This window comes from Phalacrocorax aristotelis, chromosome 14 (genome assembly GCF_949628215.1).
Source record: "Phalacrocorax aristotelis chromosome 14, bGulAri2.1, whole genome shotgun sequence".
NCBI classification, from domain to species: Eukaryota; Metazoa; Chordata; class Aves; order Suliformes; family Phalacrocoracidae; genus Phalacrocorax; species Phalacrocorax aristotelis.
In genome coordinates, this window is record NC_134289.1 from 13765261 (window position 1) to 13779100 (window position 13840).

The following is a 13840-nucleotide window of genomic DNA, read 5'->3' on the forward strand; positions in this document are numbered from 1 at the left end:
TCACCCACCATCTGGCAGTTCACCCACGGCTAACGTAGGACACAGGCTCCACGTGGCCGCAGCACCCCGTGCAGCATCCCCTGGCAGACATAGGGACCACGTGGAGGCAGGAGAGCATGGAAAAGGCATATCCAGAGCTGTACTGGAAAAATCAGGGAGCTGATAACCGAAGAGTGAACGTCAAGGCTCAGGACAATTGTTGCCAAGGTTCAGTTTTCAGTTTGACAGCGCAACAAATTGATGTTTTGGGCTGTGAAGATTTGGGGCCAAAATTCACCTGCGATCAGCTGGTTCATACGTCGTCTTTAAACTGAGTCAGACTCCATACAAAAATCTGCAGCTCAAGACTTAAAGGTTTTTCGCTTGAAGGTCAATATCTTTTTAGCCTGGTTACTTCTAAATTGGTTAGAAAGCGTCTGTCCAACTACAAATTCTCAGCTAGCAGCAGGACATCGAGATTGCCCTTGAAATACCACTTAAAATGATTTGTACTCTGAGTAATTACCTTCTTTGTGGTTCTGATTGTTGATATATTGCGAGCAGCAGCATATACCGCATTACAAAAGAGAACAACATTTTGTACCTCAAATATCTTGACTTCAAAGCATTCAAACTTTATAAACAAAGAGACATCGCCTCAGTCTAGCACCAAAGAAAGCAATTTATGTAAGCAGAAAGTCTGGAACAAGTAATTAAAACACAAGACTAAACAAAAACATTTGTGAGTTTGTTGAAACAACTTTGAAATGTAAACTCTTTTTTTCTGTGTATATTTATTTGCACTGTACCTAACGGTGCCCTTCAAGGGTGTTATTTCTTACTGGGGTTGCATTTGGAAGTACGTCAGCTGTCCCCACGCGGAGCTTGCTCTGCAGGCTCTCCTCCTGGCGTGCCCACGCCTCACCCCAGAAGCAGCGGGATGTGCCACGCGCCGTGACGGCCCCTCTTTATCCTCTTTTTATTCTAAACATCTGGGTGAAAACCTGCAGCAGCAGAGCTGCCACCCCTCCGCTCATCTCAGAACCACAGCTCCATAGTGAATACCTTTCTCTTCTGTGACCTATTAGAGCCGTGCAGGATTTCTAATCAGTAGACACCCCCCACCCCACACTGTTTTGGACAACAGTCTCCATTTTAACACCTTCCGTCGCACCTCAGTAAGTCACAGATTGCGGCAACGTGCGGTTGCACTTGGGAAAGGCGTTACTTTACTAATTTGTCTTCTCATCCTGCAGGAGCTGAAGCAGCCCCTCAAGGGATCGCCGGGTTTATACTCGCCCAGGCAACTGCAGCTTTTGTGCTTCAGGAGTAATTAAATGCAGCTCAGCTCATTGCGGTGTGGCTGAAAGGAAGCTGCAGGACAATTTGTTACCAACACCACTGTAATTCTACCTGCTTCTCACCTGAGTTTAGCGGTGCTTTGCGATCTCCAGCTCTTTCACCGGGGTTCTTATGGAAAAGGCGCGGCTGGTGCTGTCAGCGCTGGCGTCACGGCGGCCAAGCGCGATGGGCAATCGCGTGGTGCCATCTCGTGGGGAGCGGGGCGGCGGCGAGCCTCCTCCGCCCGCCCAAAGCCAGGCTTTAGGAGCGCGAGGCCTCCGTGGGAGTTCATCAGGAAGGATACGGTGACACAAGGCAGACGGAGGGAGCGGGTCGCTCACCTCTGGGATCTGCCAAAGCCAACGGCAGGCAGCCGTTCATCAACTGCTTGAGTCGCTACCAACGTGCTCGATCCACAGCACAGCTTGCGACCAGCGACAGCAGCCGAGGGTCAAACCCAACCGGACAATTAAAATCTAACACACTGGGGGGGGGGCGGGAAATAATAATTTCCATGCTGATCATTTGGTGGGGAGAGATATTTCTTGCACCAGAAAAACAAATATTCGCCCTAATCCTCTGCTACACCAAAAGCAGGGACTCCCCAGCACTTCTGGACGCCTCAGCCACGCGCCAGCGTTGCCGCTCTGCCCAGAGCTGCTGTGCCAGAGCAGCCTGATGTCGCACGTCACCGGGCAGGGGATGTGTCATGGTTTTAGCTGGGATAGAGTTAATTTTCTTCACTCTAGCTGGTATAGCGCTGTGCTTTGAAATTAGCATGGAAAAAAAACCTGTTGAGATGACACACAGATGTTTAGGCTGTTGCTGGGTAGCGCTTATACTAGTCAAGGACATGTGTAGCCTCCCATGCTCTGCTGGGGGCACAAGGAGCCGGGAGGGGAGGGGGCACAGCCGAGAGAGCGGATCCAAACTGGCCAAAGGGATATTCCATATCATGTAACGTCATGCCCAGTATGCTACCTGGGAGGGGCTGGCCGGGGGAGGGAGGGAGCAATCGCGGCTCGGGGACGGGCAGCGTCGGTCGGCGGGTGGTGAGCGGCTGTATTGTTTGTGTTTCTGTGTTTTTTTTTTTCTGTTTTCCCTTTCCCTTCCTTTTCCCTTTTATTATATTAACATTATTGCCATTATTATCATAATCATTTATCATTATCATTTATTGTAATCATTAAACTGTGCTTATCTCAACCCACAAGTTCTTTTGCTCATTCGATTCTCTTCCCCATCCCACAGGGGTGGGGGGAGTGAGCGAGCGGCTGCGTGGTGTTCAGTTGCCAGCTGAGGCTGAACCACGACAGGATGGAAAAGTCACACTGTACTTTTCCTGTATGGCAGCAATTTTTCACATTTTTAATATATACACGAATAACATTAGTTACTCTGGGATCACTCAGCTGATTTAAGACGAGCTACATTCCGAATTGCTTTAAGATCAATGCTTTTTGACAGCAGAAGACAAAGAAAGCATAATTCATTTAGCATCTAAATGTATTGAAAAAATAATTTCAGGCAATTTCCCATCTTACAGTTCAAGTGGATTAACTTTAGAAGTCAAAGTCCTTTTCTGCATGTGACAGAGCTGTGAGGCAGAGTTTAGTGTTGTCGTAATATGCATCATTTTGCTATGAAGGGGTACAAAATCCAGGAGTAAGGGAGTCACAAACAAGTGGTGGCACTGCCTAGGCTCTCCCTGTTCTAGCCCATGATTTTGAAGCTGACAAAACCATCACGCAAGGCTGCCAAAGGAGAACCCTCTGCCCCCAGTAGCTGTTTGTAATGCGTGAGGGCTAATAGGTGAGAGACAGGCACTTAGGATCCTGTAGAAAATTAGATCCAGGCAGAGAATCACTAGCAAAGGCTGATTTGGGCGTACTTACCCACGAATGCAGTCCTGACGGGGGGTTGCAGAGGACAAGCTGCCCAGGACTGACAGCACGGGCCCTCAGAGGGCTAGGGCCAGCCATCGGGTCCTGCGACCCTCGCTGTGGTGTGCCACGGTGCCACAACCACCTCTTAAAATTAGCTCAGGTGTACTTAGCACAAGCTGTAGTTGCATATGTTCAACATCGGAACAGTCTGGCAATGCTGCAGGGTGCAAGACTTACACTGGAGTAGAGCTCTGTGCCTTCTTAAATAAAGGGAAGTGGGATGGGGGGAAGAAAAAGGGAAGAAAAAACCGGGAAGAACAGAACCCCAGAAAAATCCATTTTGAAGAAGATACTTTATAGAAGAAAACTTTAAGAGATTGACCTGTTCAGTTTGTCAAAACATTCAGACTCGCAGTGCGCCGCTCTCAGCACCCAGGCAGCAAAGACTTTCTTCTGGCAGAGCAAAGCATGCAGAGGGCTGGTACCTGGAAACCAAAGGCAGCCCCATCAAGACACTGCAACCAGGGCTACCAATCACCGTGATTTTGCAGCTCTTCACATCTATCTTCTCGTCAAGACTGTGAGCCTTGATGGAAGCTTTTACATTTCATTTACATTTACATTAGCTTTTACATTTCAGAAGCCACGGCCATATATAATACACCACTATAACATGCATAACACTAATACTTATTTAAGGCTTAACACAGTCCTGAGAAAATGGACTGGTTTGTGGCAAAGCATCTTCCATTGGGCTTTCCAGCCTACAAATACTGCTGCTACGCAGGAAGATGCTTAATTATTAGGGTCCTCTCTGATCACGCAGCAAGGAAGGAGCTTTTCCTCAGTTGTCCAGTAAAAAACTCGAACTACCAACATCTCAAAAAGGAATTCAGAAATTTAAAAACAAACACCCAGTAAATTTACGCTTTCCCCATTATCTCTGCAAATGGATGGAATCAGAGAACAGCCTCAGAACATGAACCGCTGTCCATATACCAGGTATTTGAGACTCACTAGCGAGAGGCGAAGCACAGCACCGTGACCCGTCTCTTGCTGGCTGCGTCTCCGACAGCACGGCTTCTGAATACCTCTGGGTATTTAGACCCCTCGCAAGCGGAGGGAATAGAAAAGCCTGAGTAAACACAAAAGGTTTTGGCTCCTCACACTCCTGCTTTTGAGTAAGTGTGCAAAGTAATATTTTAAAAAGGAACAGACTTTGTTGTGGTAGGACTGTATTTAATTATTTTGCATATACAAATTAAGATAACACCAAAAAAACCCCAAACCACCATTATTCTATCAAACTGGAATAAACTGAACCAGCACAAATTAATATTTCAAAAATACTACAAAGCATAATGAAACAGCTACATTGGTAACAATAAAAAGCTCTTCCATTCCATTTTCTGCAAAATTACACTCTGAATAACTACCTCGCACACACAAGAATGCAGCCCTCAGTGGAAAAAAAAACACTAGTGCAAAACAGTTTGAAACCCACGTATTATCAGAATGCAATGGAAGTAAATTCACAGTTGAGGAGAGCCATCACAGTTTATTTTTTAATTCAGTAGCAAGATTATTGCACAAAAAGTCAAGTGCTTTTTCCCCCAAGCATTCTTTAAAGCTTTAGTGACTCTAGAAGCAGTGCTGTGAGGTTGCAACATTTGTTAATGCTCAAGCACTCCACATAACACACACTGGTCTATGCACAGGAAATGGGCTTATCCGATCAGCTGAATTCTTTCCTTCTCGTGCATCAACCCCAACGATAATGATTTTGTCGCGCTGATCAGGCCTTGTGATTTCGTGGTGACCAATTTTGACTTATGATGATGCATGAGAAGAAATCAAAATCCCAGTAATATCCAAGGTGGACTGACTTGGCAGGACCAACAGGACAAAAAAAAAAAGCAATGAAACCTATTTCTCCCTCAAGCAAGCTCACTATACTCCTATTATAGTCTCAAAGTGCAAAAACAGGCTATTGGGAATGGTGCTGTACTCCTCAGAGAATCAGTTCTCAGAGCAGAACTGCGCTTCAAGTGAGTTCACAGCTGCGTAACAGCAAAGTCCCATGATCTTTTGGCTGATTTGTGGCCTTACTGCCCAGGCAGAGCTCCAGCAGCAGGCTAACTCGACCTAAAGCAACTTACTTAGCCCAAAAGTCAAATCGCTCCACTGAAGCAAGGTAAGGTAGAATTCAGTTTTAAACAGTGGTCTGTGACTACAAAAAAAAAAAAAACCGCCTAAGATTAAACCAGAATTAATCTTAAAAACCCCACCACCACACATTAATTCTGTTGGATAGACTTAAACTGAGACACAGAAAGAAAATGTCTGACAATCGTGTTGCAGCCAGCCTTGAGAGCACTGGTTAGGATTATTTCTTCCAAATGATGTGACAAACAACGGAACAGGTGTTTATTAGCACCAGAGGAAACCTGCCATTTCTCAATTTACAGAACACCTAAGTTGTCAGCTCCACCACCGATTCCAACACCTGAAACATCCAAACGCTACGAACAGTACCGACGCTGCAGTCAGATGTGCTCTGGGTGACTGTGCTACTGATTTCAAACCGCAATGGGACTTTCCCAAACCAGTGTGACAATAAGGTAGCTCAGTTAAAACATGTTTCAGTTTTTGTTTTATGCTTTTCATCTCTATTATTCAATGTAAGTATAAAAGTTGGACCAAGTTTAATAGAAAATATGGTGCCGTAAGGTGCTACTCATGGGATCAGAAATGTGTGGGGTTTTTCACAGCATCGAAGTTGTCCCGAATGGTAGGGCAGAAGGCTAGGACAGCTGGCCACAGTCAGTAATGACAATCTTTTTGGAGGTCTTGCCGTTCTGGGAACCAAAGCTCTCGATTTTTTTCACAACATCCATTCCTTCCTTTACATGCCCAAAAACTACATGTTTTCCGTCCAGCCTGTAAAACAAATAAACAAAGGCAGTTTTACTTAAAACAACATAAAGGCTTAGCGAAGGGATGTTAGCAGACCTCCATAGCTCCCCCCTGCTGATCGTCTCTATGGCAAAGGCACAACTGCTCCACAAGTGACACAAAATACTTTCAGCTCTGGATCTTAGAAGAATGATGAGGGAGAGCGGCCTTGCTACCCTCACAGCCCTTCCTCCCTCAAGTAGCACAAACCAATTTGTTTTCCACTGTGAGTCAAGGAGTTTGGAAAATAAGAAAAACAAAACCCCCAAAACAAAACAAACAAAACCCCATCAACCCACGAACAAACAAAATAACCCAAACCCGCCAGATGCCAGCGTCAGTTCATCAGGTCAATACTCAGGGCTGAGAACCTACCAGTCGGTTTTTGCAGTGCAAATGAAGAACTGAGATCCGTTTGTATTGGGTCCCGCGTTGGCCATTGAAAGAACACCTAGAACAGCAGCAGAGAGGACAATTTTCCTCTGCACGTTTAGACTAAAGACGGAGAGACAGAAGATGCAATGATCTCACACTGCCCCCAAATGACTTCTAATGGCAACTTCTTGTCTTTGACTGTTCTGTCGAGCCCAGCCTCCCTTCTTCCCGCAGCAAGAATGCTAGTTATGTAATTACTTGTACTCATCCTGAATGTGATTAACATCAGGTAACCGCTACCGTGGTTCAACAGCAGCAGCAGTTTCCTGTGATGAGGAAGTAACAATCCAAAAGAGACTATAGGATTCAAATCAGATGTTCTTTTGGGTGGCTTTCCCTTTGTTTTTTCTTGATCTAATTTGAACTTAAAAGGACATGTCTGAGTTATCTAGTAAATAAGAAATCTCAGATTGCTTTGTTTCACTTCTGCAGTAATCATCTAAGTAAAAGTTCCAGTCTAGGACTTATGAAAGAGGAAAACAAAAGCAGTAATTTCACCTTTGTAGAATTTGTAAGAGAAATACAAAACCCCCATACTTCATTTTGCAGAGTCCCTTTTATAGTAAGAGCAAGAGTGGCAATGTCACCCATTACGTGCTGACTTGTATTTGTACAGCACTACAAAAATAACCACATGCCAGGGACAACACACTTAAACTTCCTTGGTATTTCTGTAACTACCAAGTGCCCCCCACATCTAAAAAAAAACCGTATTTTTTAAAAATACATCTTCATAAACAATGCTTCATTATAAGTTACAGTCATCAGAAGGTAGAAAGAATATGGTTACTTACCAGGTCCTACATGCTTAAGTATGAAATTTTCATCTGGAAATCTACTGCCATAAATGGATTTTCCACCGGTTCCATTATGATTTGTAAAGTCACCACCCTGAAACAGAAATGGCTATTAACTTGACTAGCACACAAGCACTGTTTTACATCAGAAGTGATGCTATGGAAAATATGCTCACTTGCCCTAATTTAGAAGTAATAAAATCAGCAAATTTCCTTCAGGTTAAGAATAACTATTGTCACATGAGCATTTAAAACCACGTAAACTAGATGAACATACCATCAAGTGGAAAGTAAACTGCTGCTCCAGGTATTGCTGATATTCTCCAAGTGGCATCCATAACTCCAACAACCACCTTTTCTGTGTTCCCAGCCTTGCTCCAAAATGTCATCCAATAAATAGCAGTAATTTTAAGAAGCACCTCAAAGGCCTCATAACAAAATCACCCTAATTCATTACCACAGGCAAGACCTGAGAACTTCCCTCCCACCTTTCTTTCTTTCTCCCGACAGGTATAAACACTGGTCAGGATCTCCATTATTACTATTTGCTATTTCTTGGGTTTGTTGTTTAAGGGTTACACCTGAGCTTCCCTCAGACAGGTGCTGTTTGCTGGGATAGATGTCACCACCTGCCTTAGGTCAGACACACAAAACTCCACAAATGAATGAACAGACCAGCCACAGAGACTCCCGAAGGTGGTTACTAAACACTGCTTCCAGCAATCCACCATCTCCTCTCCCAGAAGTGACACCACCCATGCTGGCAAAGAACGCGTACCTGACAAGTATTTCATGTGATGTTCGTCTTTTCCATTCCCACCTTGAGCAATCTATTACAGGTGGTGTTACAGCTACTCCTACGCAGTCCCAGAAGTATGCTCTGCATGCCATGTGGAGGCATCTGAATTGCCAACTGCCGGGTCTGATGACCTCCAATTAGGCTATACCAATTGCCTGAATCATATCCATGTTCCATCTCAACAAGCGGAAAGGCCTCTACTGTTTCCTCTCACTTTAAAATATCTGAAACCTGTGCCAGTATTTCCACTTCCATGACGACTATCAAGTAATTCTTAAACATCAGTTCACCACCTCACCGTACCACAGAGCCCAATATCCTCCATTTGCTGGGACAAAACAAGGAGAACAGCCTTACACGGAACTTCACAAAGTAGTAGTATAACTGGGAGTAGGATTTCTATTTTTCTTATATTGAGATTATTTCTGACTCCAGCAAGACTTCTAAACTTTGTCCCCTTGTCAGTATCACAGAATCTTAGTTTGCATTTCAAAGGTAAGAAAACAGGTCCTTTACAGCACACTTGTCCCCTTTCTCTTCTTTGAAATAGGTCATAAGATTAGGGTCTCTTGTTCTGACAACTGTATTTTTAGCTTAAGAAAAGGTAAGTTAGGAGAGCATCACAGTCGTCAGGCTTACTAAAACCTTCAACTCAAATTCTTTACAGAGCCATTCTATGATGCAATGCTGTTGAAATGTAGCTTCTTTTAAGAGAAGAGAGGACCACCAGGAATCACACAGTCCAGTGCACTACAGCAGCTGGAATCCTGCTCATCTGCCAAGCACAGCACAAAACAGGCTTTCAGAAAGGCTTTTCCTATTTATGGTATTTTTTGTTGTTGTTGTTATTGCTGTTTAAGAAAAAAAATTGCTAACGTCCATGGACTTTAATTCAGAATTTTACAAGATTCAACCTTTAAATCAAACCAAAAACCATTTCAGGCGTGTCAACCCCAAAATCTACCACAACCAACCCTTTTGGTTCCCTCCTCTCCTCCATATCAGGGAGATGCTCAGAAAAAAAATTATTTTTTAAGAAACACATTCTCTATTGTGAACAGATTATTCTACTAGGAATAAATAATAGACACGTTGTTTTCTTAGCTCGCCTAGAACACAAGGTTGATTGTCATTCGACCCACAAATGCTTTTCCCAAGAAAGTGCCATTTTGCCAAATACACCCCACGCTAAAGTACACTGCTATACAAAAGCAGAAAGCCTTAAGCCAGTGTTTTTAAGACTGTCTGCACATAATTTATATTTCCTTGTACAGAAGATGTGCTAAGCAACAGCCATAGAAAAAAGATCAGAAATTCAAGTCACACCGCCACTTCGTTATTCTGTAGTTAGCAAAGGTTAGAGCAGAGCCACTTAAAATGTTACTACTAGTCTAACCGGTTCTAAAAAATATTTACATAACATACAGATACATTTAATAGCAAAAGTAAACAAAACAGAGAAAAACACGTTACCTGGCACATAAATGAAGGAATCACTCTATGAAAAGTGGATCCTTTATACCCAAATCCTTTTTCACCAGTACAAAGAGCTCTAAAATTTTCTGTGAAAACAAAGCACAAAGTATTATGTTACCATACATGATACATAATATATCAAACATAACGAAATTTATACGCTTCAAAAATTTTATGGTATCTTTAAGGTATTATTGATTTATTAGTTGTTTCCATGCTTTAAAAAATGCTCTGTTATAAAGGTAAGGACACAAAGCTTGTGAATTCTCAGAGCAGGGTACAAACACAACCCTTTTCCACCTCATCACCCTCTTATTTTGCTGTTATAACTCCAATCCCGCCGCCTCCCCATACACACCACCCTGGAGTCAAAGATTTCATTTTCTGACTTATATGCTTTTCTTCTCTATAGTAACTGCGAAGATGCTGCTGGTTTTTTTTATTATTTTTTTTTTTAAGGCTATTCCTCTCCGGAAACTGAAAGAAAAGTAAAAGTTTTTCAGAGCTACTAAGCTAGTGACAAGGAAAACAAAACCCTGTACGCTCTTTGGAAACTCTAAGAGACACCACCCCATTGGCTTACCCTTTCCCATTTGCTTTAGAGTTTGATTTTACTGCAGACTAATGTGTTTTTAGACATATTTATTCACCACTGATAACCAAACACATGGACTGTACTGTCTTGGCACAAATTACAAAATGAAACATCTGGAACAACAACTAATTATAGCTTCTCACTAGCACTGTTCTGACAAAGTTCATGTCGTATTTCTCTATTAACAAATGGGGGTGGAAGAGAGAAATAGTTTCTAAACGGTAACAGAGTATTCTTGTTCCTGAAAATGACAATCTAAATCTTAAACATTTAAGTATGAAACTCTGGAGATGCTGCCTTACCTGCTGTCTTTGGAACCACGTCAGCTTTCAGCTGTTAAAGAAAAATAAACAAATTATAAGTCAGCTTTGCCAGAGGCACATGAGAAAAACTTCTACGTGGGGGCTGGTACAACTGAACCCTCTTTCCCAAGGTGATGATCTGAAATCACAAGCCAAGCAAAGATTCCAAGAACACCTTAAGACTTTCCAAGCATTTGGCTAGTAATTGAAAATAACCCCTCAATACAACTTTCGGTCAGTTAATGAAGAGCAACTTGAGCAGTGTATAATGATTTCATTGATCAACACAATAATTTAGCAATAACTAAGAAGAATCTCCATGATGGACCCCAAGGATCAAAGCCAGCTTGGATACAAGTGGAGAGATCAAAGTCTCCCCAACACAGACCCATCCGCTGAAATCGGCAGAAAAGGCAAAAGGAAGAAGAGGAGCAGAAACTGTCTATCAAAATTGACTTGTGACGTTACATACACATCTGTTGCCAACAAAATTTCTGATTTTGATTAGCATCTATCTTTTACTAATCTTAAAAATGTATGGTGTTATAACTGCCTGGAAAAGGCCGTAACAGGTCAGACCAAAGTTTTATCTAGTCACGCACCCTGACAGCGGCCAGCAGCGGACACCTAGAAACAGCATGGCTGTGGCAAGAAGTTAATGTTCCTTCCCTAGGATGCTCTCCTCGGACGCCTATAATTTGCAGCAGAATCTAAGCACAGCTTAGCCAAAGATTCAAAGGCGCTGCCGCAATACATTCAGACAACTGTAAAGCGGGCACATTAAAAATCTTTAACACGGAAGCTACATGCTGCAACAGAAATATAACAACATTAACGCTGTTTTTTGTAACACCATCCAGCTATTTACTAAATCTCACTGACGAATAAGGAACTTGCACAGCACTATTTTTACCTATAACTCCTTCAAACGCTACTACACGAGAACACAAGAGCTGGTAGTGCCCAATTAATTTATATGCTGATGCTTTCAATGAAGAAAAATGAATTGGGCTCTAGCCTCAAGGGAAACCCTTACAGAGAGAACCCTTAGGAACTACATTTAAAGAAAAAAAAAAAAAAAGTAGAGAAAAAAAATCTATGGATGGGCGCTGGAGGCAGAAGGGCACCCTGAGCGCCCTCGGCGTTCCCGCTGCGGCGCGGCGCCGGGGCACGGCCCTCGCTCCTTCCCGCCCGCCACCGGCCCGTGCAGGGGCACGTGCCCGGCCCTAAGCACTTGTGGGTGGGGCACAATTAACGTCTCGGCGCTTAGTGTGCTTTTCGTAAGAGCGGCGCGCACCGCAGTTTTCCTGTTCAGGTATTCTTTAAATAGCTGAGTATTTCACGAGGTTGAATTTTTAACGATAAAGCCGCTTGCTAGCAGGCTGCCGAGCCAGCTGTCGGTTCAAGCAGAGCTGTGCAAACCTTTTAACGCACGTGAAAGAGGAAACTGAAAGAGACGGTACCCCTGAAACCTAAAGATTATGTATCAAACAACAAACACCCAGACGGGGGGGGGGGGGGGGGGGGGGGGACAGAAAAGGAAAAAAAAGAGGGCGAAGCTGTGCGAGCGGCTGAAGGCCCCTGCGGGCGCGCTGCCCCAGGAGCACGCCGACCCCTGGGTCTGCTCTGTGGCGGGGCCCCCGGAGCCCCGCTTGCGGCGCCCGCAGCGAGCGGAACGCGCCGGTAGGAGGTTTGCTCCTGTCGAGTACTTCAGCTTTCCCACTACGGTTGGAAGTTTTCTTCCTCCGAGGCTCCCGCCACAGCAGGGCCCGGCCTCCGGCTCAGTGAGGCCCGAGCCCCGCAGCCCCGTCCCGCCGGATGGCCGGGGTTACACGGGCGGCCGTCACCGCTGCCCGCTTCAGCCCTCCTCCGAGCCCGCCCCGGCGGCAGCCGCCTCGCCTCCCCTCCCCTCCCGGGGCACAGGGCCTCGACAGCGGCCGGCCCATCTCACACCCGCACCGAGGGCGGCCGTGCCGTCCCCCCCGACCTTGCCGCTCGCCGGCCGCCATGCCCGGGCACCGTCCCTCGGGCCCCGGCGCCCGAGGAGCTGCCGGCAGCGCCCGCCCCCGCCGCCCTCACCTCCAGCACGACGCGTCCCAGCGGCTGGTTGTCGGCGCCCACGTCCAAGTACACCACCGGGTTCGGCCGGTCGGCGCCGCTCCCGAAGCCGCGGCGGGCTCCGGCCGCCCGCATGCAGGCGAGCTCCGCCGGCGGCAGCAGCAGGTCCCCGGGCAGGCGAAGAAGGCGGCGGGCGGCGCTCAGCGCCAGCATGGCGCAATCGGTCTGTCTGTCTGTCCGTCCGCCTGACACACACTGCACACACAGAAACACGCGGTCGGTGCCGCCGCCTTTTATAGGCTCCGCCACAGCGCCCGCTGGGGAGGGCGGACGGGCGCGCAGGGCAAAATGGCGGCGGGCGGCGCTGTGGGGCAGCGCGGGGAGAAGCGGCCCGGGGCGGCGGGGTTGTGCGGGGCCGGCGATGCGGGGACGGGCGGGACGGAGGGAGGCGGTGCTCGTCCCTCACAAGGCGCCATTGCGGGCTCCGGCTGCCCTCATGGCTGCCAAGCGGGACCCGCACCCTCCTCTCACCAGCTATCATTTTACAACGATGTTTAGGAGCTGTTGGGGTTTTGTTTGGGGTTTTGGGGGTTTCTTTTGCATGTTTCCTCACAGCCCCTTACTCTGGGATCAGTGGTGATGGGAAGTTTCTATAGTTTTGTAATATCACCTGACACCTTTGGGCTTGTCCTGCAGGCCCCAAGGGGAGCACCTTGGCGGGAAAGGCCGTGCTGCCGCCATCGTGGGATGACTGCAGGGAAACGGGAGTCACGGGCCGCCCGTGCGGCGTTACTCACCGACAGCGCCCAGGGGGTTACATCATGACGTGATGAAACAAGAGGGGTGCGCCCGAGCACGTACCGGTGCTGTCACCCTGGCACCGCAGACCCCCGCCGGTGCCCGCGACATCGCTTCGTAGCCTGACTTTGGCTTTGCCAGGAAACCTGCCGGAGGGGTTACAGAAGCGAGCAGTGGTAGTCCAGGTTAAATGGTTTATAAAGGGACATATTGTTTGCGTTTTATGAAAATAACATTTAGCACTTCAGTTTACCCAACTTGGATCAAAATACTTAGTACTTATTTTACTCATATTCAGATATAATTTTGAAATCCTCTCCCATTGCCATCCTGATTCTGTATATAAGAACTTTCAAAAGTTTTTTGAATTCTTAATGCCACAAAACGTCTTTGGTTTGGTCCTGGTCTATGAGGTCAAA

At 46.1% G+C, this 13840-nt stretch overlaps 1 protein-coding gene across 1 annotated transcript; it reads right to left on the bottom strand.

Moving 5' to 3' along the window:
- Positions 1–4424: 4424 nt before the first annotated feature.
- PPIF (peptidylprolyl isomerase F) lies at positions 4425–12998 on the bottom strand. The gene is made up of 6 exons (XM_075109404.1): positions 12645–12998; positions 10566–10596; positions 9666–9754; positions 7391–7487; positions 6537–6612; positions 4425–6146 (listed from the first exon to the last, which is right to left on the bottom strand). Exons 1-6 carry the CDS (start codon positions 12834–12836, stop codon positions 6011–6013), a joined length of 621 nt encoding a protein of 206 aa, XP_074965505.1. The 5' UTR covers positions 12837–12998; the 3' UTR covers positions 4425–6010.
- Between the last annotated feature and the right edge of the window lie 842 nt (positions 12999–13840).